The following is a 27,324-nucleotide window of genomic DNA, read 5'->3' as shown; positions in this document are numbered from 1 at the left end:
GTAAAACAAAATATCTAGATACATATTTAATTGAGACAATATTACCTAAGAAAAAATAAATTGTATGTTAACTGGCTAGGATTGCCAGAAAGTATTTGGATAGAAGCAAACCAGGTGATTATTTGACACCAACATGGAATGTGGTACAGCGTTTACCAGATTTAGTAGAAACTAGTAAAAAACAAATGGGGAGTTGTTACCTGATAATATAAGATGTCTCATTGTAAGTCCCTCTGGTTGTGGAAAAACCACTCTGCTGGTAGATAATTTCCTGCTCGCCCCTAATTGGCTAGATTTGGAAAATAGACACCTGTATGTATTCTCTAAAAGTTTAGAACAACCGAAATATCAACAACTCATGAAGCTGTACGAGGGACTTAACATAGGTACATTTGCATCAAAAATAAAACCTCTCAATGATTGTTTGAAAAATCCTGTTGCAGATTTTGTTGACGTCATTCTAGAAATCCGAAATTTATTTACATAGGGTCGTCACAAAAAAATAGACTGCTTTTATTTAGCTCAAAGTTATTTCAAAATTCCTAAAGAATTACTACGAGGTAATACCAACTTAATTTGTTTGTTTCGTCAAGATCACACTAATTTGAAACATGTGCATGATGATTATGTAGGGAGTGACTTCAATTATAACCAATTTTTAAAATGTTGTTCATCTTGTTGGAATAGTGATGATTTTGGATTTGTTACCATCGACATGACTAGAAAACCTAACAATCGAAAATTTAGAAATAAAATCAATGACCTTTTGAACGTTGAAACGATATAAAATAACCTCTAATCAAAAAATAATAATGTCAAAACATAAAATTGAGGATAATTTGAAATTACGTGATTACCTCACAAAACGTTACAAAGGCTGGAAATCAGAGAATCGAGGATTTTATGAACAACACAAACGTCAATACCAACCAAATATCGATGTAATCAGTGGTCTCGGTAAAGAGAATAAGGGTGTCACAGAACAAAATAAAAATCTCAAAAATTAATTGGTACCTCTTACTGCTAAAAATTATGCAGATTTTTCTCTTACCCCATTATCTAGTATTCACACACCTTTAACACTCAAGGAACCACCTACTAAAACTATAAGTGAACCTGAGAAAATTGAGTTGGGTTCCTTGGCAAGGGATTAACTAAGTACTGTAAAATTTGAAAAAGATGAAGTGTTTGGATTGTATCCGACCATGGAATCAAATGAAGGAGTGGTATGGAAAATTTTGAAATCTAGAGTAACATTCGAAGGGGACAACATAAAAATTAATTTAGGTGGGAAAAACAGCTGGTCTAGATATCCTGGCACTACTGGATTATGGGAGCTCATCACCAAGAAAAAAGCAAAAAAAATTACAGAAGAAGATTATCAGAGTTACTCAGATATTTTGATACTATCTAATGGCTTATTTCAAAATAACGATGCCACTCAAAATCGTGTTAAATCGAGCAGTGGGGTCAAACACAAGAATCTTATTAAACCTATCTGGAACCAACTCAAAACTGGTAGTGGTATCAAACAATACAATACTTTACCAAAAGATCATGTGTGAGTAGATGATGTCAGAAAACTCATAGATAGATTGCTGGTTATAGCAGGGGAGGAAAATGCTGGAAACAACAACTTCTACAACGAGAAAATGGGTATTGTAGATATAATTAGCAATAAACTAGCTCATTTTATTGTAAATGATCCCAAAGGTAAAGGATACTTAATTAAAGTTATTAATACTCTACCCCTTAAATTCTGGAATATATCAGAGGGTCGAGGTTTGGTAAATGATATTATTAATAAGCTCCAATTTGCGTCACACGTACCTGTGGTCCTGGGACAAAACTTGAGAAACTATTAAAAATAGGTGACAGGGGGATCAATCCTTTCGATGCAGCTTGTAAAGAACATGACATTGCATACAACACATACAAAGATCTGGATGCTCGTCATGTGGCTGATCAAAAATTGGAAGAGACTGCATTTGGAAGATTAACCAGCAGAGATACTTCTTTGGGTGAACGAATAACAGTAGTGGGTACAACAATTGCTATGGATACAAAACAAAAATTAGGATTGGGTCAATAATATATATATATACATACAGGGTGATTGGTAATTCGACCTATTCCTGGAAAGGGGTAATACTAGAGCAAATTTGCAACAAATTTGACCCTATGCACCGGGGGTTGGAAATCAATGGTTTCGAGTTATTGCAGTTTGTAGATTTTCGTGACATATTCCGACTTACGACCAAAAAACTACTAATTGTGAAAAAACTACTGCACCCTGGACACTTAATAGACACGTTGCTAACAGCTGAAGAATGAGTGACTACTGGGAAAAAATTCATGCCCAAAATTCCCATACCCACAGAAAGACACAGTCATTCATGCACACGTCATGAAGAAATTTGGAAATTATCGTTTAAATCGAAGAGGATTACTGAAAAAAATTGGTAACACACTTAGCGTAAAAAATTACGGAAAGAACTTCCTCGTTTCACAAGCTCTCCAAAATGATACAAATGTTGTCAACTGGCACACGGGTTGGGGGGAAAATCTGAATTAAAAGCGGAGAAAGTGCGTTGTAGACCTCTTTGTAAAGTGAAAACAAGTTGTCGGTTGTGAGAAATAGAGGAACGAAAATGAGTGAAATAATAATGTTATTTACAATTCTCATGATTCCAGCAGGTTGTCAGAATTAACTGTTACAAAAACTATAAATCCTGTTAAACTTGCCTCCCCCGGTTAAGTATGAAAGCACGTAGCCTGCGGCGTACTTCAGACACAGTTACTCGCGTTGACACAAGGCGGCGACGCTACCACTGCGCCATCGGGGAAGCCCTAACAGGAAAAGAAGAGACAATGTATAGCCAAAGGAAATGGAATGAAATTATTACTTAGTACATCACAATTAAAACCTTTGCATAATACAAGAAAAAATTCACATAGTGGAGGATTTATATTCATCATTCCAGCCATCCTGGCGGCTTTAGGGGCAGTAGGGAGCTTAGCGGGGGATAGCGCGGCTATTGCCAAAAATTTAATTGATTCAAAAAAAATAATAGAACAGAACTAGAAGAGCAGAAGCGTCATAATCTTGCCATGGAAAGAAAATTAGGCAATGGTGTGAAGTCCAGAGCACTCAAAAAATTAAAAAAAGAAGAAGCGCTCACAAACCAAGACACTGAATCTTTAGTTAAAATATTTAAAATTCGACAGTTCAGGGGGTTCTCATGTCTGATTCTCTCCCTAAAGATAGTCCCCTTAATCACCAGAATGTAGCGTGGTGAATTTGGACATGTCGAAAAATATCGGTACCCACTGGATATGCTATTATAAACAAAATAACAATGCTTTTATTTTCGGAGGGTTAACACTTACAGAATTAATTCATTATTTAAAACATGTTAAGATTTATTACAACGACGAACGTATTCAAGATTTCGATCAAATTATATGTGGCCTTGTTTACATTACGATGCTTAGAATATTAAATAAAATACATAACATCAAATTACAAGATTTTCAAAAAGCAGTGTGGAAAATTAAATATGGGAATTTTCATCTCTCCAGCGAGCCTTCGGTCTTGAAACTACATCTCCACGATGATATGATCTATCCAAAATTCATAGCTCTGAGAGCATTCTACAGCATGTATCTCATTCCAAATGTAACTTCATACAACAATTCAATATTTGTAGGTAATGAAAAAATTATTATTCCTCCTGGACAATATAACTTATCTACTTTACAATCTGAACTTCCTAACGCTGTATTGCTATGTGAAAACTCTGTAACACACAGAGTGGAGATCGTATCTACCAAGGAAACAGTATACCTATCTACCATGGGCAAACTTCTAGGTATCTCCAACAATAGCAAATTAGAAGCAGGTACTAGGCACATATGTACATTTATAACAAAATTCTTAGCTATAGAAACATTGAATATTCACTGCAACATTGCTAAAGGAATGATTATCAAAGCTGAAGAAAATTCAGTAGGTAGCCACAAGGAGACAGGTATCATTGCTACATTTAAACCAAATTCGAAATTTTTGCAACCTATCATCTATTCCCCAATCCCACCAGTCTATTTCCCTGTTTCTCTTGATGAAGTTAATTACATAGAGATAACAATTACAAATGAGAAAAATGAGATCATCGGTTTTTCCGGTGCTAATCCCATGGCGATAATAGAAACAAATATTTAAAATAAATAAATAAATACAAATATCGAGAGTTATGAGTTGCAGTCATTTCCTCCAAACAGGAGGACATTTGCTAATCTTAATGAACCGAATAAGGAAATCCAATTTGATATTACAGTAGGCGATGGTTTTATTCATCCACATATATCGGATCTGTATATAAAATTTGATATTGTAAAAAAAATAATGGTGAAGAATATCCAGCTACTGCTAATGTAAAACTTATAGATAATTTTGTTCCATTTTTATTCTCACAAATTGAAATCAGAAAGCATGGTACAGTCATTGACAGAATTGATTATCCTGGAATTACATCCACTACAGTGGGGACATTAAAATTATCCAAGTCAGAGAGTGTATATTATAAAGTTGGTGGATTCGAGGCTGGAACAAATATCATAACAAAAAGTCACACAGTACTGTTCCCCATGAGATTGCTATTTGGCTATTTCTCTGATTATAAAGAAATTATGTGGAAAGGTGCCTTAAGTATCATATTTCGCAGATCACCCAATGATCATAATTCGATAATGAGATACATAACTTTGAATCCAGATGGAACAGCCAATGATGCTAGTTTACCCGAAGCTGCAAAATTTGTGATTCAGTCTATGGAGTTACACATGCCTATAGTTGAATATGAATCGAATTATGCTCTAAAATACAAAGCCAACATTTTGAAAAATCCTCAAATTCCGATACAATTTTATACATATGAATGCATACAGAGGCCAGTGGAGGGTAAATTTTTTGAATTCGATATTACTATTCAGTTTCAATCTCTACAATACGATATGCCAGAGTTTGTAGCTGTATTGTTTCAGACAGGGAGAGATGACAATCAGGAAAAAGAAAGCAGCCAGTTTGATAATTGTAAAATTAAAAATGTATATCTGAAGAATGTTCGAAATGAGGTTTTCCCACGTGAAAATTACAATTTAAACATTGCAGATCAAGATTATTTAAAATTATTAAAGACGAGTTTATAATTCACATACCAATGTTTTTTAATAAATGCATCCAAAAGAAAATTGGTAGTTATGAATGATCGAACAAATATTAAGTTAATATGTGAGTTTCATGAAACTTTACCTGAAAATACCATATGCAATGCAATTTTAATTGTAGAGAAATCATATATATATGTATATATGATGTAAAAAATGAGAGAGTGATAGAACAATTTTAATAGAATAGAATACAATACAATATATTTTTATTTATTTACTTCAGAGCAAAACTTTAGCCTTAAGCTACTCTACACCACCTAACCGTCAAATAGATATTACAATAAATAAGAAAAATATTAAAAATATATAATATTAATATCTATATCAATTAACATTTATCACATTGTTTACTTGTATTATAGTGTCCATATTCTCTAGTATGGATATTGCAATCTAATATTTGTAATTTATTATCATTGCCATCAAGAGCAATTTTATTTTTTATTGTAGTATGCACACCATCTAATTTGCTAGTCAGCTGATATGCAGACATCAATTTTATTTCATTTTTATTTTTCAAACAGTATATGAAATCTTCTATTTTGAGTCTTGCTGTACATGCTCGATTCACACTCTTAGCTTTTTTAATTTCTTCTTTCCCATCTATTTTCAGGCAATACATTTTTGGTCTGAATCCGGCAAATTCAGTTATTATAGACCCTGCTGCCTCATCTTTCATTTTCCCAGGAATCATCTGGTTTTTAAGACTGTATAATATATCATTTTCTGAATAGTTGCTAAAATCGAAATATTTTTTCATAGCAAACACATCACTGTACAAATCACGTGTTTCTATCACATATACAAAACTGTCAGTATCTATATAAGCTACTTCAATTTTACTTTTGTATCTAGGTTTCATAACATCATAATGAAATTTATACATCTCCAATTTAGCTAATTCTGGCACAGTAACAGCCGCAGCTATTGGAGCATCACACATTACACTAAAATTAGATCCTTCAATAAGAGTCAGATGATCAGTAATTCTTGTATAACATTTGTATGCGGGATCGGCAATGAGTTTCAGGAGTTTTTTTCGATCGGACACCAAATTACACCTCACTCGATTTATTTTGTTCTCTAGACATCTAGACATTTCCCATATGTGGAGTTACTCATTAATTTATAAAGATTTTTTGAACTTTAGAATTTGTTAGTATACGATTGTCTGTATTTTTCTCAATATATTAAGCTAACCATTTTTCGTGGTCAAATTTTAACCCCTTATGAATTTTTATTAATTTCATACCATGTTTCAAATAATATTGTAACAGTCGATAATGAAGCCCATAATTATTTTTGTTTTCAAATGATAATATCAATTTTGTTTCCTCTGTACCCGAAACTTTTTGAGAAACTGGTGCTATAGCTAATCCGTGGTGTTCGTCATTCAGATCTGATGGATATTCCAAATCAACTTCCAGTAGACAACCTTCTGGATGATCCTCAAAGCAGTTTAAGAAATCCCTGTTTTTAAGTTCTGTGTCGGTCACCCATTCGTAATTACCAATTGGGAGTGATTGAGTAATGACATACCAATATAAATTATTCATATCAATATATAGAATATATTTATTTTTTCATTAGCATTATAATTAAATAAATATTTATTGTTTGCTTCTGCATATCTTAAGGGACACTGGACTATACCACCACGTTTACCAGATTCAACAAACATGAACTGATTGATATTGTTGATGAGACCAATTTCAAATTTTGTATTTAAAAGCATAGCCTGCCAGGATAAACCGGGTGTTGTATACATAAAAACAGGATCTACTTCATATAATTTAAAACAAGAATCTCGAAAAATCTCGAACACATCAGCCAACTGGAGAGTATCTAAAATCAAATATTTGTCATGATAATCCCCCATTGTTTTGCAATTTAGTGTTTTCCAGATTCTCTGTGCATATTGATAATCTTCCTCACTACATTCTTCATCTTGAAGTTTGTTATAAAATTTATCTTTTGATGTTAACCGTGTCTCATTAAATTTTTCCATATTATCTATGGAATCATACGGGAAGAATCCTTTTTTTGCAATTCTATCTTATCCGCACCAAAATATTCTTTTCTGTGAACATATTCATCATCGGTTAATTGACTCACCAGAGTAGCTAATCTGCTGGAAAGAAACTGATATGGATCCAGGAATCTAAGAACAACTTTTTTTCCATTTTCTAATTTGATAGTTTTCTCTATGGCAATATATTTATTATATATATGGATTATTTTTTCCATAAGTGTTTACTAATTTTAGTCCAAAGCTACAGGCTTCATGCTTAGCTATATTTGTTGTGTATGATGCATTCGAACCTGGGATATATGTTTCCATTGGTTTCTGCATTTTTTCGAAATCTGCATAAATTACAAATGGATGTTGTACCAATGAATGATAATTAGAAAAAAATATATTTTTTTATGGTGGTAATTTGTAAGTTACATGAGGATAAAGATAACATTTTTTAATATGTTCCTCTAATTCTTGTTTGCTTTATTTGTTACCCCTTCCATAAAATATTGACAAGCATCTATCACATATAGTAATTTTATGATGATCTGATGTTATTTGTTTTCGTACCAATTTTGGGAGATCCTGTATGAGACAATAGTGGTTCTTGTTTCCCGTTGTAACATATAATAATCTTATAATATGTGCACCATATGGTGGTGAATGGTGTCTGTGTATATAAATATCAAGATTTTCATTATAACAATAAGCATGCACAGCTATCGATTGATTATTATACTGTTTATATTGTTTTTCAAATTCATCAATAGCTGAGATGTCTACTGGATATATTATTCCTGACATGGATTTTTTAAATTTTGTTTCAAAATCTTTGTATTGGGAGACACGGTATTTATGATTTCTAACTGGATGATAATATACTACAATGCACCAGAGAAAACATTTATTATAATTATTTTGAATATTCAACACCGCTTTTTTGTTTTCAATCTGTTCAGGCAATTTAATATAACTAGATCCACCAAATGAGGTATATTTTGCTATTTTCAATTCAAGTTTATGGTTTGCGTCACAAAGTGACAAACCCGAACCTCTCCCTTGAAACTCTTGTTGTTTTAACTTAAGTTCTTCACAAATTCTATCATAAATATAATCTAATCGAAGAATGTCATTATAGTGTAAAATTAACACACGGGTAGGATGAAAATATTTTTCTTTTTCATTACGAGGATTTTTATACATTGATGATAAAATAAAATATATTTTGAGGGAACATTCTGTAAGTTTTTACAGATTTGATTTTTAATTTTGGATTTAAGATTAGCTAGAAAATTTGGAATATCTAATTCTTCATTATTTATATTTGTTGTATCATACACAACATGATATAAAATTTCTTGTTTTTGGTTTAATTTAATTTGTTTGTTATTCGTTTTATTTTTATAATTAGGTTTTATATATAAAAAAATTAGGTTAATATATTTAATTAAAAATAATTATAAATTTATATTATTAAAAAACTGTAAAAATAGAAAATTTTATAAAAATATACTATACACTGCAATAAATATTTGACTTACTTGACTTAATTCCTGTTGTTCCCTGTGGAACATAGGGCATCAACAAAGCATCTCCACCTGGTCCTACTGACGGCAATTCTCTTCACTGCATTCCAGCTCTTTCCTTCCTCCAAGACCACAGCGTGAACAGATCTTCGCCACGTCTGTCTAGGCCTCCCTCTTTTCCTTCTTCCCTGTCTAGTGCCTCTCTCTCGACAACCTCATTTTCCTTCCTCAACGTATGCCCAATCCAATTCCATTTTCGCCGCTTTATTTGTATGGACACCTCGGTTTCTCCATATTTTCTCCAAAGTTCTTGGTTTTGAATCACTTCTGGCCAAAAGATATTCAAAATTTTTCTGAGGCAGCGATTGATGAAGGTCTGTAATTTAGAGGTAATCGTTTTTGTTACTTTCCATGTCTCAGACCCATACAACAGTACAGACTTAACATTACTTCGAAAAATACGAAGTTTGTTCTTCATAGATATCTTCTTGTTTTTCCATACTGGATAGAGCCTCACAAAGGTGCCATTTGCTTTTTGGATTCGTTGAGAAACATCCTGTGCCGCCCCTCCGTCTTTTGCCACCACACTACCCAGGTAAGTAAAGCTATCCACATTTTCAATAATCTCTTCACCAATATTAAACGGGTCTGTTTTTGTGTAGTTAATCCTCAGTGCCTTGGTCTTCTTGGAGTTAATCACAAGTCCTGCTTTTTTTGCACTTTCTATCAGATCTGCTAGTTTTGTTTGCATATCACCATGTGCTTCAGACAAGAAGCACAAATCGTCTGCAAAATCAAGGTCTTCTAGTCTGTTATTCAATCCCCATTGGATACCACGTCTTTTCCCTCCTATTACATTTCGCATCACTGCATCGATCACGATCAGGAACATTGTAGGTGATAATATACAACCTTGCCTCACTCCAGACTGCACATCTATTGGTTCAGATATACGGCCTTCATGTATAACTCTACATGTATAATCACGATAAGTTTCTCGGATAAGATCAAGAATTTTTGTGGGCACTCCACATCGTTTCACTTCCTTCCACGTTGCATTTCTGTTGACCGAGTCAAATGCTTTCTCGAAGTCAACGAAAACTGTATAGAGACGAGATGACCATTCTATACATTGTTCCAAAATTATCCGCAAGGTGTTAATTTGATCAATACAGGAGCGATTTGGTCGAAACCCTGCCTGCTCTCTTCTGAGTCTCAAGTTAACATGCTCCTTAATTCTGTTTAGGATAACTCTAGTGAAGATCTTACTCGGAATGGAGAGAAGTGCTATACCTCTCCAGTTGTCACACTTTGATGTATCCTCTTTTTTCGGTAGCTTCACCAACAGGCCACTCCTCCAGTCCTTAGGTATCACTCCCTCTATCCATATCTTCTCAAATAAGGGCTGCAACATATTTGCGGTGGTGTTTATATCACTTTTCAGCACTTCCGGTGGTATGTTGTCGACACCAGCTGCTTTACAATTACGTACCTCTCTCAGAGCCTGTTTAATCTCTCCTACTGTTGGAACATCCGTCCTAATTCTTACACTGGGGCCAACATCACCATCATTATCATCTTCCTCTTCCCCCTGGTCTATCTGAGCATCCACAGAGCGATTAAGGGTTGCAGAGAAGTGCTCCTTCCAACGTTTCAGTTGGTCCTCAGTATTCGTAAGGAGGGTACCATCTTTACTTCTCACTGGTCGATTTCTCTGCATCTGTTTCCTTGACAGAACTTTTGTGATGTTGTATAGTTCTTTAAGATTCCTCTTCTTTGCTGCTTCCTCCGCCTGCTGAGATAGATTGTCTACCCAATTTCTTTGATCCCTACGAACACTACTCTTTACTTCCTGATCCTTCTCTGTATACTTTGTTTGCAATTCTGCCTTCCTTGCCCTTGTCCTGCTTGAGTTCATTGCCTCCTTAATTACTTTTCGCTCATTAATCCTTTCCCAGGTCTGCAGAGACATCCAATCTTTTTTCCTCCTATCCTTGAAGCCCAGAACCTTTTCACTTACTTCTGCGAAGGCAGATCGAATTTTTGTCCATTCTCTTTCAATTGTTTCATTCTGTTCACTTTCTTCGGTCAATACTTGGAACCGATTTCTCAGTTCAATCCTTAAGGTTTCCTGGAGATTCTTATCCTTCAACTTACTAACATCATACCGCTTCCTTGTCTGTTCCATTCTCTTCTGATGAGCTTGAATTTTCATTTTAAAGTTAGCCACTACCAAATGATGATCACTCCCAATGTCCGCACCTCTCTTGTTTCTTACATCCTGTAGCGAACGTCGCCACCTCCGTCCAATTGCCACGTGGTCTATCTGGTTTTCTGTTCTATGGTCTGGTTATATCCACGTTACCTTATGGCATTTCTTGTGAGGAAATATAGTATCACCAATAACTAATTCATGGCTAGCACAAAAGTCCACAAAAAGTTGTCCATTCTCATTTCGCTCTCCTAAACCATGTTTACCCATGACATGCTCAAGGCCTTCGTTGTCATGCCCAAGCTTTGCGTTTAAATCTCCTCCAATTATTATGATAACCTTCCTTTTTTGCTTCTTTATTGTTTCATTGAGCTGCCTATAAAACTCTTGTTTATCTTCAGGCTCTGCTACTTCTGTGGGTGCATAACACTGGATCATAACGATGCTTCTGATATTGGTTTTGAAATGTGCCACAATTATCCTCGCAGACACTGGATACCATTGAATAAGGCTCTTTTTTGCTTCCTTGTCCATCAATATACCCAAACCATCACGGCTCACACCTTCACCCTCAGGTCTTCCAGAATATATGAATGTAACTCCTTCGTGGGTATTTACCTCTCCAAACTCTGGCCATCTGACTTCACTTATACCTAGGATGTTCAGACAATAGCTCTTCATGCAGGACACTACCTGCCGTAGTTTTCCACTCTCCCGCAGGGTTCTTACATTCCATATCCCAATTCTCGCTGTCCTTTTCAGGCCAAATATCGTCGTCTTAGAATCAGTTCGGCTTCCTCTTGTTGATGTTTCTTTAATAGTGTGATTTGAAGTGTGCGGGTTATTGGCCCACAGCCCCCGATCTTGGTGATGGGGCTGCCACCTGAGCCTCCAAGCAGGCTAATTTTCTGTCGGGGTATTTTCCCCTAGTCTTTTAGGATCCCTCCTTCACAAGACAGTGGCTTTTTCTCATATTTATACTCAATGAGAATGAGTGCCTCTTCCGCCAGCTATGCCGTTCCAAAGGTCTCCTTCTCCGCCATAGTTGCCGTTGAGGTCTTCACCGTGACCCTGGCAAGGGGCCCTTACAAGGTACTACCAGCCGGTGCCAGCTGGCCCAAGGTTTTTTAAAAAGAGGTGTTACTCCTCCTGATTCCTGGTTCTTCCGCCTCCTTCGCCGTTGAGATGGCCATCCATCTTCTTCCGCCATTGGAGCGGTTGACCAGTAGGTTGCTTCTTAGTCTGACTCTTTACCACTAGCCTGCCCAGCATGGGAGACCCTACCAGTAGCTATGCTACCGCTGATATAGCCTAGTGGATCATCAGAGTACGCAAGCCCCACCACCAACTACAAGGTCATGCAACCACTAGGTGGGGAATAAATATTTACTCTTTATATATTTCTTCTCAAAACTATATAATTTTAGGTAATTAATTATTAACAAACCTGGGCCTCCCAGATGGTGCAGTGGTAGCGTCGTCGCCTTGTATTCAAGGGGTCCGGGTTCAATACCTGGTGGAGGCACAAGTGGTTCGGATCCCACTTTAAACTGTAGGTCCAGTCCCGATTAGCCTTACTGTGCATAAAGTGGACTTAAAACACCAACCCAATTAACAAACCTCTTCCTACAACCTCTAATTCACAAATAATAATTTAAGACAGCAAAACCTTTATATTTATAACCTCAATTTACTAATCGGGAAATTCCCCTTAGCAAACCAATCAGCACAAGTCACAAGACCTTAAGGGCATGACATTCCCGAGCCAGTATTATTGATGTGACATTGTTAACAGGTCAATGTTCACACGCAGCTGTAAGTACATCAATCTCCATACACGCACACTCAGTAATGTTGGAATGCAGAATTCTGGTGACAAGACTATTGATTTGTCTGAGTAAAAACTAGGTTACATGAGAATCCATGTAACATTTCTGTTAATATTCAATTTGCTTAAAGTTACTGCTTAAGAAAAAGTTCTTTTTAAAATTAGACAAATCTGCAATAGAGGGGGATACAAAACAAATAAATAACATTTTTTTAAAAAAAATAGTAATTTATTTACGTTTAGAATTTTTTAAAAAACGAAATTTTAAAAGATAAGGGGAAATTATCTAAATCTTGCGATTTTACTCTATGAAACTTGAATGTTGAACTCTTGCGTGAAGCAAATTTTCACTTTTTTTCACTTAGAAAAACAGCTAAATTTTTATTTTTGATCAAATTCCACTTGAAGAGATCAATATAAAATAGCTAGATTTTGGCGGGGTGGCCTAGAATGTAGCATATACACTACTCAATCAACTCATTCTTTGGCTTTAGAAAGTCAAATAATAATAATAACCCTGTATCACACCCTCGGTTTCATTTCCCGTCATTTTTAAAAATATTTTGGGAAAATACTGCACTAAGCCATGGGGAACTTTGAAAGAGGAACAGAAATAAAAATAAACCAAACTTTAAACTAAATGTGCATTTCACTGTACCTCCAAGGAAAAAAATAATCGCTGCCACCTCTTTGTTTCATGAAACAACAAGCATACACTTCTCTGTAGCTGTCACCTCACAGCATGCAGCCAACGCGATATTCACGCATTGTGAAGGGGAGGGAAGAATCACAGGAGCAGCGCTTGCCCATGTTAAAATCTTCCTTCGCTGATGCGGTACATCGGACAGCTTCCTCTTCGACGACATTAATGAGCATTTCTACATTCAAATTTCTTCATATAGGAGAAGTATTTATATTACATTTCTTGGATCGGAAGTGAAATAAATTAATAATTATTTTCCCACAATTGATGCATGCGCCACATGCACTGCATGCTCCCAGAATACACCTCTGATGGAAACGGATCGCGATGGATACATTTTGCTGTAAATGACAGCGTTTATGAAAGAAAATGGTAATATGTATCTTACACCACTGGAAAGATTAGATTCAGAAGAATACGCAAATAAAATACAGGTTGCTTACAGGCGACAAGTTAAATACAAAATGGAGAAACAAGGCAGGCATTTTCCAAGAAAGTGACCGACAAACAATTGGCCGGAACGTACGATTTCTTCGGTTTAGCTACCATAGGCTTTCTGGCGAGTAAAGGAACGTGACGTTACATGGTTCTTTGTCTGCGGTCAGATATGTATTTCTGCTTTGTGTGTGATTGCAAACATTAGGCACATGTTCTGCCTTCTACACCAATGGGAATTAAAATATAGTATGTACACTTTGCAACACCTTATTTGACCGCCCCGTAAGAATTCTAAGTCCCGAAATCGTAAACTTAGCAACATTGCACTTCAGCTCCAGGTGAGAGTAGCCAACTTTGAGTAGGTCCTTCCACTAGACGAAAAACGCTGCGGTGATAGGTTTTCAATTTAACTCTTTCCTTGAACTTAGAAACTATAAACAGCTATTATAATACGCAATCAAATAGAAATAATAAATTGGAAAAAGAACCTTGAAGGATATTTACGATTCTGCTCGCTCGACTTGAAATCTGGGGGGTTTGAAACACTGAATAGAGTTTTTCTCCACCTGGAGGAAATTGCCATCAAGTTTGTGCAGAAAGAAGCAAATTTGTGAGGAGTTTATGCGACATTTTATTTACAATACCTTGCATAATATCGAACACTTCTCAAAAACATATATTTTACACGACTTGTTGAGAAAATGTGCTTGAAACACAGGAAGGTGGTAGTCTTCATAAACGTCAACATGTTTTTAAGGGTATAACGTCATGAAGTTAAGGTAGAGCAGTTGGTCAGTCTCGCATGGAACGCGTGAGTGAGCAGACGTCGTGCGCGCTGCTCCTGCATAAGCGGTTACTTTCCATTCGCGTGGCAAGTTTTGTGTCCTGTTGAATAGAACCAGTGAGTAGAATGGTGCTTCCGCGAATTAATACCCTGAAATTAAACTTTCGAAATGTTGCAACTAGACCTTCGACCTTAGACTTACATCGTTGGATTAACGACACGTTGAAGCTAACCCCAGAACAAGTAGTGAGTATAGAAATTGATTTGTATCATAAGTGTGTGTTCCTGAAATTAACTTCGCGAGTGCTTGGTGAACGTTTGATACAGAACTCAAATGGCTGTGTTAAATATCACGACGATACCGATGAATATAGTGTTGACATGACGTGGGCAGATATGGATTATGTGACGGTCCGGATACACGTTGTACCCGAGGAACTCAAAGATGACGAAATACGTTCAGTTTTGAACCAATATGGCAAAATTATCGACAAAATTTTGGACGAAGTGTACACGGGAGAACATATTTATAAAGTTCGAACGGGACGAAAAATCTTGAAAATGTCATTACGTCACTCGATTCCCTCATATGTTACAATATGTGGACAACGGTTCTGGGTGACGTATCTTGGTCAGGAACGCACTTGTGCTATCTGCGATTTGGGGGGACACGTGGCAGGGAATTGCCCCCAACGACGTCCTGTTGGGCCTGTGAAGAATCCTACTCTGTATGCTAATGTCGCCAGATTTGAGCCCAATCAGATCGATGCCACTGAACCAGTGATGTCCGCAACCTTTACGAACCTATCTGCGCAGCATACCGAGATCGACACCAATAACTTGGATCGCGCTTCGACTTCGAACTCCCACCCCCCCAAACAGACAGAACAGCTACCAGTTGAGCCCCTGAGTGAGACCGTCGACGCCAGTGAAATGGAGGTGATAACGGAGGAGTCAACAGACCAGAACCAGAATGCAGAAGACACCCCCATACTGGAACCAGTGAACATGGATCTCGAGCAGCATGCCGACACGTCGGTCGATTCGTCCGACGGCACGCCGGAGCCAGATCCGGGGATATCCACCCCCGAGATGATGGATGCTACAATGAAGATGGAAGGTGCGAACAATGAGATGCCTATGTCCATAGATGCCGGAACTTTGAAGTCCTCACAGGCTAAGGAAGCGGAATGGCAACTTCAGCGCCGTCGCCAAGACACCTTTGAGCATCGTCAGAAGAAACGCAGTACGTCGAGATCGCCGACCGCGTCGAAGCAACCTCACCCCAAACGAAATAAGGCAAGGAAACCGGCAGTAAATACGACAGTGGACACAGGTACCTGTGATAGTAAGGAGAATAATAAGTAACTTTGACAAAGTATATATATAGTAGTAATGGTAGTAGCGTCTGTTCTATGGTGTCTATTTCTAATATTTCTAACCAAGAATATAAGTTCTGACAACTCAAGCGAGTGTTATAAAACATTAATGCAAAGCAAGCATATGGAACAGGAAATAATTTACCACGTGGCTACAATAAATATCAACAAACTTTCATCTGAACTTAAACGAAAAGCTCTCATAGACTATATACGTTCTTATAATTTAGATATTGTTTGTATTCAAGAACTAGGTATAGGAAATCTTGATATTGGGTTTGATTATGTAGTATATAATAATACCGTGCGTCCATTTCGATCTGCAGCCGAGAGATCGGGAGAAGCGTGGCGGGCGGCACTGACGGAGATGCCGACATTTGCGGCCTGAAATGCCCGCTTATTTTTATGGACATATGCAGACATTTATATAAATATTGCAAAACGAGCACTAACCTGTGTTATAAGAGTATGGTTTTAATTTTAGTAGCTTAGTGAATGTATGTGCCGATGATTTTGACACGCCCACCTCTTGTGAAACACGGCGTAGAGGTTTGTTTGGAGAACGTTCTAACGCTGCACCAATATCATCGAGTTTTGCTTCGGTTAGAATCCGTCGTTTTTGCTTAGGTGTTTTAAAATTTAACGATACAGTTTCTCGTAATTTAAGGACAAGATGTCTAACCGTATCTCTGTGTGGAGTTGAAACGCATGGGAATTTCTGTACAAATTACCTACACACGTCTCGACACGAGTTTGTTTTCACGTAGGTACGTGTCATACATAAAAAAATCTTTGTTCTAACGTGAATCTTGCGGCTGGCATTCCAATCGTCTCACTGACACGTCACACATACACACTACAATAACACAAACAAGTAACTGCAAGTAACCAAGAATAACACTCTTGCGCACAGTACGAAATTAACACGCTCTTGGTTTACATTGCTCGCCACTATATTTACAACTCTGTCTTCATCTAGTCGCGAAGGAACAAAAAACTCGAGCTCGGAGATTTCGGATTGCAAGGAAGCTCACGAACACTATTGACTTTTAACGGTTTCTTCTACAGCGTAATCTTGATATAGTGTTGCACATTCAAAACCTCCAAACGATCCCCATCGGCACAAAACTCTTTCAAGGATATAAACTTAAGCAGGACGTTACTGGTCAAAACTATGATTAAAATGTTTTATTATCTGTGGCTCTTAACATCGTTTCTAAAGCGTATTTTTTTGTGTATATAAGAGCAGAAATTGGATGAATTACAGAAGAACTTTTGCGTGTTATAACACAGGTTAGTGATCGTTTTGCAATATTTATATAAATGTCTGCATATGTCTATAAAAATAAGCGGGCATTACAGCACGCTTCTCCCGATCTCTCGGCTGCAGATCGAAATGAACGCACGGTAGTAATCATAACTCAACGGGAACGGCAATTATAGTTAGAAATAGTATTACAGTATCAAATGTACTATACCATCCATCAGGTAGAATAATTTGTGTAAATGTGGGTGAGGTGTGGATATGCAATATTTATGCTCCGTCTGGTAGTGACGCACGAAAAGCGAGAGAGGAATTTTTCAATACTCAAGTACCTACAGCCCTCGGTGGATTGGTTTGATTTGCTGTTTTAAGTCCACTTTATGCACAGTAAGGCTAATCGGGACTGGACCTACAGTTTAAAGTGGGATCCGAACCACTTGTGCCTCCACCGGGTATCGAACCCGGGACCCCTTGATTACAAGGCAATGACGCTACCACTGCGCCATGGGGAGGCCCCAGAGCCCTCGGTGGAAATAGACAACATATATTGTGCACGGGAGACTTTAACTGTACGTTAAGGCTAGAGGATCAAACCCCTGGGTTTAATACTTCACCAAGTTTAAATATTTTAGTGTCTGGGTTTGACCTAATAGATGTGTGGCAAAGAAAACATCCTAGCGAAAAAGGATATACATACATTAGAACAAATACGGCTAGTAGACTAGATAGGTTTTATGTAACAAAAGAACTGTTCTCGCATTCCACAAAAATAGAGGTACTTCCAAACTGTTTCAGTGATCATTTAGGTGTCCATTTAGATATAGCTTTAAATATCCCACACGTTCGGAAAGGAAGAGGTTATTGGCGATTAAACCTTCAACTACTTCAAGATGAAGCCTTTCGTAAGGAATTTGAGGAACAATGGGGAAAATGGGCAGCCATGAGTCATAGACAGACAGACTTCATAAAATGGTGGGACTCCTATCTAAAACCCTCAATTAAATACTTTTGCATGCAATACAGTAAAGGAAAAATGGCGGATTTTTATAAGAAGTATAACTTTTACCATGCAGTTTTGAGAGAATTAGCAAACAAACTCAAAACAGATCCGCCCGACCCTGTGGCCGAGTGGTTAGCACATCGCCACTGCGACGCCAAGGGTCCCGGGTTCGAATCCCGGTCGGGCTTGGTTGTTTGTGAATGTCCATTCATCAATTTCTTCATTTCATCACTCATCCCCATCTTCGCAAATTAGCCAAGAGGCACAAGACGCGAAGTAAAATAAACTAATTCATTCAATCAATCAATCAAAACAGATCAAACGATCCTGAGTGAATATAAGAAAATACAAGCGGTCGTTCTGAGAATGTACAACCAAAAAATGCAAGGATATAATTATCGAAGCAAATTAGTATTTTTCGATCCCAAAGAACAACCTTCGCTGGCGCAAGTCCTAGGAGAAAGACGCAGAAAACAACGGAAGTTGATAACAGAGATCGACGATGAAGGAGGTGTAAAACTTACAAATACGAAAGACATTCAAATACATTTAGTAGATTACTTTTCCAATAAATTCAGTGACACAAGTGCTGACAAGGAACAAGATTTTTCCGTTATTGAAAACTATATGCCAAGAGTAACAGAGGAAGAAAGGGAGTTCCTCCAACAGCCCTTTACAAGAGAGGAAGTGGAACTAGCTGTAATGGCCGGAAAACGCAATCGCGCTGGAGGCATCGATGGCTTACCTATTGAATTATTCCAAACATTTTGGCCAGTGGTACAGACCATGCTGACGCGATGGGTAAATGAAGTTTTCCGACAACAGCGCATGGGACAAACGAGCCTGTTAGGAGTGATGGTACTCGTGCCGAAACCAGGACGACTCATCTCGGCAAAGAATTTTCGCCCGATAACACTCTTGTGTGTGGACTATAAAATATACACACGACTAATCACAAAACGACTGCAACAATTGGCGGAGAAATTAATAGGACAACAACAATTCATCTTTCGAGCGCATGGTGCAATTTTTGAACTGTTAAATACATTAAGAGACGTTGTGGCACTTCAACAACATAAAGTTGGATCAAAATCAGCAATCCTGGCCTTGGACTTTGCAAACGCGTTCGACACAATCAAGCACGATTATTTCTTTACGTTGTTAAGAAAAGTAGGATTAGGAGAAAAAACTGTATCAGCTATTCAGTTGCTTTACACAAATGCAAGAGTACGCCTTAATGTTAACGGGACACTGTCAACGTCTTTCCCACTGAAGCGATCATTAAGACAAGGGTGTCCATTATCACTCTTTGCATTTGGCTTAGCAATTACACCCATTGTACGGTGGATGCAAGAACAGGTGCGGGGAGTGGAAGACTACAGAAAATCCTTTAGAACATTCGCGTATGCAAATGACGTAACTGTTCTGATAAATGATGACAACGACTTGCAGAAGTTACAGACTATCTTAAAAACAACGCAAGAATTAATAGGGCTAAAAGTAAACGATAAAAAATCCAAAATTTTGCAGCTAGGAAAAAACCCAATAAACTGCTATCAAGATTCACCTTATGATATTGCGAATGAAGTGACAATCTTGGGGGTAGTGTTTTGTTCAACGATACAAGAAATGAAAAGTAGAACATATAGTGTGGTGATATCAAGATTACGACATGCAGTGTTTTGTGATAAGCGAAGGAATATATCCATAATCTCTAGAGTGACTTATAGCAACGTGTTTCTTCTTTCAAAAGTATGGTATGTGGCTCAAGTGTTACCACTACCACCATCAAGTGCAGCTGAAATACGACGGCTGGTCACACAGTTCATATGGCAGTCCCATGTACTTAGAGTGGCCTATACCACTTTGTGTTTACCATTAAGAACAGGTGGACTAAATCTAATGAATATTGAAACACAAGCACAGGCTCTCCTCAATCATAGAAATATTCAACTAGCGCTAAAAGATACGCCGAACTTGACCGGATATATACTCCATGCCTACTTAAGAGACATCGAACTTACAGCACCTGTATTACTGCCAAAATTTGACAGTGATACAAGTTATTTCCGATCAACGGTATTAGAATTTGTGTATCTTTTGATAACTAGTCCACAAATACAGACTGAAGCAATTACAGTGCAATTATTGTATCGTCAACAGTGCGACAGGCTCAAGGTCAAACCCAGAATAGTGAACCAGCAACCTAATATTAACTGGTCGAAAGTATGGCGCAACTTAACAGCAAAACATATTCCAGCCTCCGTGCGCTCGATATGGTACTTGGTGATTCATGATACAATATTAACTAAAGAAAGAGCATATCGGATTAATCTAGAGGCAGAACCTAATTGCATAAGTTGTGATCAAGTAGATACCCTCAGACATAGATTAACAACTTGTACTAAAATGACAGACAATTGGAAATTCCTCTGCCGCTGTCTCGGCAGTATATGTAGGAAACCTCCTGCATATTTTACAATGGAACATCTCCTCTTCCCAGATTTTATGCTTTTCCCGTTAAGAAAATTACAAGCAATATACAGTGGCTATTAGCACACTACATCTATTATGCCTGTACACCAAAAGGCATCATGTGTAAACAAACATTGTGCGAATACTTTCAATCAGTTTACTTACAAATTGAGGCCGATGCCCGTACATATTTATATGCAAACTATTTAAGAAGTGTATTATTTATAGGAATGTAAAACATGGAAAGTTAGGTAAAAATGTAAGCAAAAAATAGGTATTTATGCAAGATTGTTGACTGTAAACAAAAAATAGATGTAACTCTGTAATTGTTTGTGAAAAAAAAAGTTGGTTAGGCGCTGCTATCCTTAATTTTCATCAAGCGAGAAAGGTCGCGAGTTCAAATCCCACGTTCTCCTCTTTTTTCTTTTTTGTTTGCTGAACAGATACAGTTGATATTAGAATATTTAAAAAATGAATCCGATGCACACTTCTGCGCATATTTCCCCTTAGAAGTTGGAGATTTCCAGGATTTAAAGTTAAAACTTTTCTTTTTAGTTATTGTTCATATGTTGTGTTAACACACACATCATGATTAATTCACAAATCACATATATGTATTCAGGATGCAAAATGTAATGTTATTTAAGTTATGTATTGTTTGTTCTTCACTGACACCTAAAATATTGCTTATTTGATTTCGATATACTAAAACAAACATATGTTAAGTAGTGATGTAGTGCATTACCGTATCGAAGGAGAGCGTTTAATGAGTTCAAATTGCTTAGATTGGTAATTTAATGTCCGTTCCTTCGTAATGACTGTTGTCAATCCCCTCACCACCATCTTACCATGCGTCTAAAACTAATAGGAAATCGCTAATTAACATAAATAAATTGTTATTGCGACGAAGGCCGATTCGATAAGAAACTACTCATAAGTATTTATATAGTGAGTGACAAACAAAAAATTCAAAACCTCATAATGATCGTTAATTCCTCACTGCTTTGTATCTAAATGTTTGTCTTCTTTGAATAGAAAGTACGAGTATCAGACATAACAAACTTTCCGCACTTACTTTGCAATATCCGAAACCACCATTACAGACTTAGCTCTATGTAACTTGATTCTGCGCATTCCACGTGGCATGTGACTTCCTCCTATCATCGAAATAACTTTCTCTTACTATTTCCTTTAATCTCGTGAAATACAGAGACCAATGTTAACTTCTTAGCACGGTGGATAAACTTTACACCCTACGATATACTCCTGAAAAAAATCCTGCCTAGGTGGAGAATCGAACCTACGACCTCCCTCGTAAGAATCAAGCACGCTACCTCTTCTCCAGACAGCTATGTTAAAATTTGCTACCAATTTGAAGAAACTAATTCACACATAATGTCATATCTATAATTTCCTCATGGGAATTTTCATGAGGAAACGAATTCAGATAAAATCGAGAAACGCTGAAAGAGAAAAATGATGAACATGTCTATTGACGTTTTGTCATATTTTGTAAATTGTGTAAAAATTCCGTGTTTTGAACAAGCAATCGTTTAGTTACGAAGTATTTTGTTGTTTGTTTAAAGTAGGAACTGGAGAGCGAAAAGGAGTCATTTGAACCAGACCCCGTTTGACAGGAAACTTCAGCTTTTTTCCAAAGACTGTATGAAAAGAGAGAGGAACGTATGAAATATAAAATATGTGTGAAATTAAAACAATGGGAACCTTGAAAGATAATACTAACGAACTTCAAACTATGAAAAACATATTTTCGTGGTGGAAAACTCCAAGTCATTTTCGAAATATGAACTTGATGTTTTTCTTTATTATGAAGTGGAGATATGGGACGATACGATCCCACAGCAAGAACATTTTTAGTAAGCTACCTCCAACTTTTTCAATGGTCATAATTACTAATTAGGGTCCGGAAGTTGATGAAAAATCAACTTTTTTTGTGACCCTTAAAAACTATGCTAAACCTGATATCATGTCCGATTCCCTTCAGTTAGAGCCGGAAAACACTTTATATTTTACATTTTTCTTGCATTTGTTTTTTGCATTTTCATCCTTTTTTTGGCTTTTAGTTTATTTGTCAGTATTTTTAACAGATTTTGTTGCATTTTTACTTATTTTTGAGGTATATTTTTCTCCTCCCCTGTTGTTTCGGGCATTTTAAATGCATTTACTAGTAAAACTTACATATTTAGATTTCTTGACATGGTCCTTTTAGCAAATTCACCATGAATCGAAAATGCGGTCAATGGAAAAGCATAATATTATTCTTAACTGAAATGTTTGGCAATGGATTAAAATACTTTGTGTGAAGATCTACTTGAGTTTCTTTTTCTGGACACAATTATCGCTTTAATCTGTAGTTTTAAAGTAAAATTAGTCACAATATTAAATGCAATTACACTCTGGTATACGCGAAGCAGAACTGTATTTTCGGATGCTGGCCGACTACAGTATCATAGAAGGCCCACTCTGAAAGGAGATGAATTGGTTGATTTGGTGTAAGAAGTCAACTTTCTGCACAGTAAGGCTAATCGGGACTGGACCTACAGTTTATGTGGAATCCGAACCGAGTGCATAAAATAACGTGAACCGTGTGGTGTAGGGGGGTCGTTTGCTTATGGAATGGAAAGTCATGGTTTCAAACCTACTTCTTTGCAAAATCTTTTTCGGGAAGTAAACGGCTTTGGACGAGAATGCTTATCTACGTTTCTTGGATATTTCCGTTGATATTTATGCGATTTATGTCCAGCATTTCCGGATGGAGAAAGTTGACATGTAAGTTCTTAATATGTGTTAACTTATAACATATGAATGAAAGGAAAAGTATTTCCTAAAATCCTGCCATTCACTGATAGATTAAAAACATTAGTAGAAGCATTACTTGAGGCATGCACAGTGGCGACGATTATGGAGTGTGGAGGGGCAAATGACACCGCACTATGCTAAACATTATCTACCAAGGGAAAGAAACTGTCCTTGCCCTCCCCCCCTCCCCACCTTGCCCCATCAGTTTTGAAACCCAATCGCCGCCACTGAGCATGCATCGCATAAATATTTACAGTAATATCATATAATATTATATTACGTTATTAGAACACTTCGTACTCGGTAAATAAAAAGGAAAAAAATAAGGAAAGGGTGGGATTTGAACCTACGATGTTTCGATCTTGACGAAAACAGTAAAAAAACGAAAATGCTGTCATCTAACCAACTACTCCAGGAGATTAATAACAGAAAGTTCTTTAAAACACGTTAATCTCAGTTGAAGCAACATTGTGCCAGAGTTTCGAACCATTTTTCGCCAAGAACCAAGGAAAAGACACACTTTGCAGAATCGTGTGGTGTTGTGCAAGGTATCTTTACTAAACATTTCGCATAAAATCATCATAAATTTGCCTTCTTGCATTCAAATGTGACAGCAATTCTTTCCAGGTGGTTGAGGACCTGTTCAGTGTTTCACAATGCACATACATTTTCCTATTTTCAAATTCAGAACGAAGAATCTTGAAATATTTTCAACATTCGTATTTCTACTTAACATTTTTTTTGTCTATTCATATATTTTATTACTGCTTTAGGGTATCTTTACTAGTAGTGTAATTGGTGATAATATAAACTCGAGAAAGTATGAGCCCCTCTCAGGCAGATTTGGCTACACTTAAAACTAGCTCAAGATGTGCATATGAGCTTATTGCTCAAGTGTGGTACTCTGTCTAACCCAAGATTTTTGTAAAAATGCCCTCGGGAAGTTCCTGTGAAAGTATGAGCCCCCTCAGATTAATTTGTCTACACTTACAAAAGCTACATCTGTGAGATCGTTGTCCATAAGCTTGTTAAAAATATGGCCCTCTTGATATTGTTGTTGCTACACTTAAAACTAAGCCAAGATGCTCATACGAGCTTATTGCCTCTAGTGTAATACTCTGTAAAGTGTAATCTTATTAGCTACATCTACACCCACACCCACACACATACATATTTACTTCCGGTCCACTTCCGGTTTAAGTTCAGAGAATTAATGTTAACCCGAATATTTTAATTGGGCACCAGGCTCAACTTGTATATCTAGTATTAAGATAATGTAATTCTTCTAGAATTGCTCTGTGACTCTCTCATTTCTTACATCATAAACATATGATTTTTCACCTATAAGAATAACACTACATATCGTGTCATCAGGGAATGTATCGTGGAATTCACAGATAATTTTAATGTTTGTCCTGTCATTAACCACAACTTGTTTCCTTTTTGAAGTGTTGATGACAAACATGGGTCTCTGTGCTTTGAATTCATCTGGTGTGTAATACATGTCAGTATTGCCAGTAGTGACCCTTTTGTATGCTGTAAATGCTTCATATAATTTAAGAAAATCATCCTTGGACATGTTTAAATTATAATTTTCTCCAGGAAACACCTCATTTCTGCCATTTTTAAGATATGTGTTCTTGATGTTGCAGATATCAAATTTACTTGAATTTTTTTCCTGATTATTGTGTCTTCCAGTCTGAAACAGTACCACCACAAAATCTGGCATGTCATATTGTATACTGGAGAATGAGTTTGTAGCATCAAATTCATAATAGATACCAGTGGCAGGCTTCTGCACACATTGATATGTATAAAATTGTAAAGGCACCTGTGGATTTTTTAGGATATCTGCTTTGTATTTAAGAGCATAACTGGCTTCATATTCAACAACTGGAATTCTTAGCTCCATAGTCTGAATAAGGCACTTGCCCTCATCAGGTAGGTATTAGGCAGAGCTGCCCCGGTAGAGTTTAATGTACTGTACCTCATCAAAGCATTATTATCATTGGCAGCTCTTCTAAATGTGGTTCTTAAACCACCCTTCCACATAATATCTTTGTAATCTGAGAAGAATCCTGGCAACAGGCGCATGGGAAACAGCACTGTGTGGCTCTTAGATGTTATTTTATCACCAGCCTCAAATCCACCTATTTTGCAGTATGATGACTCGGTTTTGGATAATGTTAATGTGGCCAAAGCTGTAGAAGTAATGCCAGGGTAATCTACTCTGTTTATAACAACACCATGTTTTCTGATCTCAATTTCAGAGAACAGATGTGGCACAAAATTGTCTACCAATCTTATATTTGAATTTGCCGGATAATCGGTACCATCGAGCTTTACAACATCAAATTTGATGTATAGATCTGCTCTGTGGGGGTGTATAAAGCCATCCCCTACATCAAGATCAACCTCAATCTCTGTGTTGGGTTGATTTAAATTTGCAAAGGTCCTCCTGTTTGGGGGGAATGATTGTAGCTCATAACTCTCAATATTTTCCATTTTTTTTGTATGTATTTTTATTTAAATATTAATTTCTATGATTGCAGTTGTTGTGGCTCCAGCAAAATCAACTAATTCTTCTTTTTCATTAGTGACCATCAACTCAATGTAATCTATTCTATTATGGCACACAGGAAAATATAATGTTGGGGATGGAGTGTAGATGATTGGCTCCATAAATTCAGAGTTAGGTTTGAATGTTGAAATGATGCCAGTTTGTTTGTGAGTGCCAATGCCATTTGATTTGGTGATCATACCCTCGGCTACATTACAGTGAATATTTAGAGTTCCTATATCTAAGAATTTAGGTATATTAATAGCAGTGTGTTTAATGGCTGGTTCAAATTTTGTGTTGTTCTCAAAGCCTAACAGCTCTCCTATAGTACCCAGATCCACTGTTTCTGTAGCAGACACAATCTCTACTCTGTGAGTGACAGAATTTTGAGTTAACACTATACCGCTGGGTAACTGAGCATTTAGAGTAGATAGATTATATTGCCCTGGAGTGATGACAATTTTTTTATCACCAACTGCAATTGTGTTGTTGTGGTGTGTAATATTAGGGATCAAGTACATGCCATAGAATGCTCTAATAGCTATTGATTTGGGATACATAATATCATCATGTAGTTTGAGTTTTAGGATTGAATTCTGGCTGGTCAGATGGAATATGCCCATGATGTTTTAGATACCACAGGGCCTTTTGAAAATCTTCAATTGATGGTTTATTTATTTGAGACAGATATCTAAGAACAGATAAACACAGATGTCCACAATTAACATCTTTGAAATTTTGAACACGGGCATTATTGTAATAAAGATTAGTTGATTTTAGATATTTTACTAAATTTTCAGGTGGAATACCTCCAAATGAATCAAACACAAATGCCTCATTGTTTACATATTTAAGATAACAAATCCAGTGAGTGCCCTGATTTTTGTACTTATCCAAATTAACTATGCCACACTCTTTGTTGAGTGGTTTTTCTGGTAAAGAATCAGACATGTACACACCTCTAAAATTTTTGATGCCCAGTGGCTTGATTAAAGCTTCAATATCTTGGTTTGTAAGCGGCTCTTGTTTGTTTTAAACTTATTCATGGCTCTCTTAACACCTTTGCCTTGTTTTTCCATGGCCAGATTA

General features: G+C 36.8%; 2 protein-coding genes across 2 annotated transcripts; both read right to left on the bottom strand.

Annotated features, from left to right (window-relative positions):
• Positions 1 to 4,580: 4,580 nt before the first annotated feature.
• Positions 4,581 to 10,987, bottom strand: LOC145986991 (uncharacterized). Its single transcript, XM_083121455.1, has 2 exons — positions 10,066 to 10,987; positions 4,581 to 4,603 (listed from the first exon to the last, which is right to left on the bottom strand). Exons 1-2 carry the CDS (start codon positions 10,985 to 10,987, stop codon positions 4,581 to 4,583), a joined length of 945 nt encoding a protein of 314 aa, XP_082977581.1.
• Positions 10,988 to 11,122: 135 nt separating this feature from the next.
• LOC145986990 (protein CFDP2-like) lies at positions 11,123 to 11,665 on the bottom strand. The gene has a single exon (XM_083121454.1). The coding sequence runs from the start codon at positions 11,663 to 11,665 to the stop codon at positions 11,123 to 11,125; it is 543 nt and encodes a 180-aa protein (XP_082977580.1).
• Positions 11,666 to 27,324: the final 15,659 nt, after the last annotated feature.

This window comes from Lepisma saccharinum, chromosome 4 (genome assembly GCF_977018435.1).
Source record: "Lepisma saccharinum chromosome 4, izLepSacc3.1, whole genome shotgun sequence".
In the NCBI taxonomy this organism is placed as follows: domain Eukaryota; kingdom Metazoa; phylum Arthropoda; class Insecta; order Zygentoma; family Lepismatidae; genus Lepisma; species Lepisma saccharinum.
The sequence above is the reverse complement of the archived record's forward strand: the minus strand, read 5'-3'. Positions and strand labels throughout refer to the sequence as shown.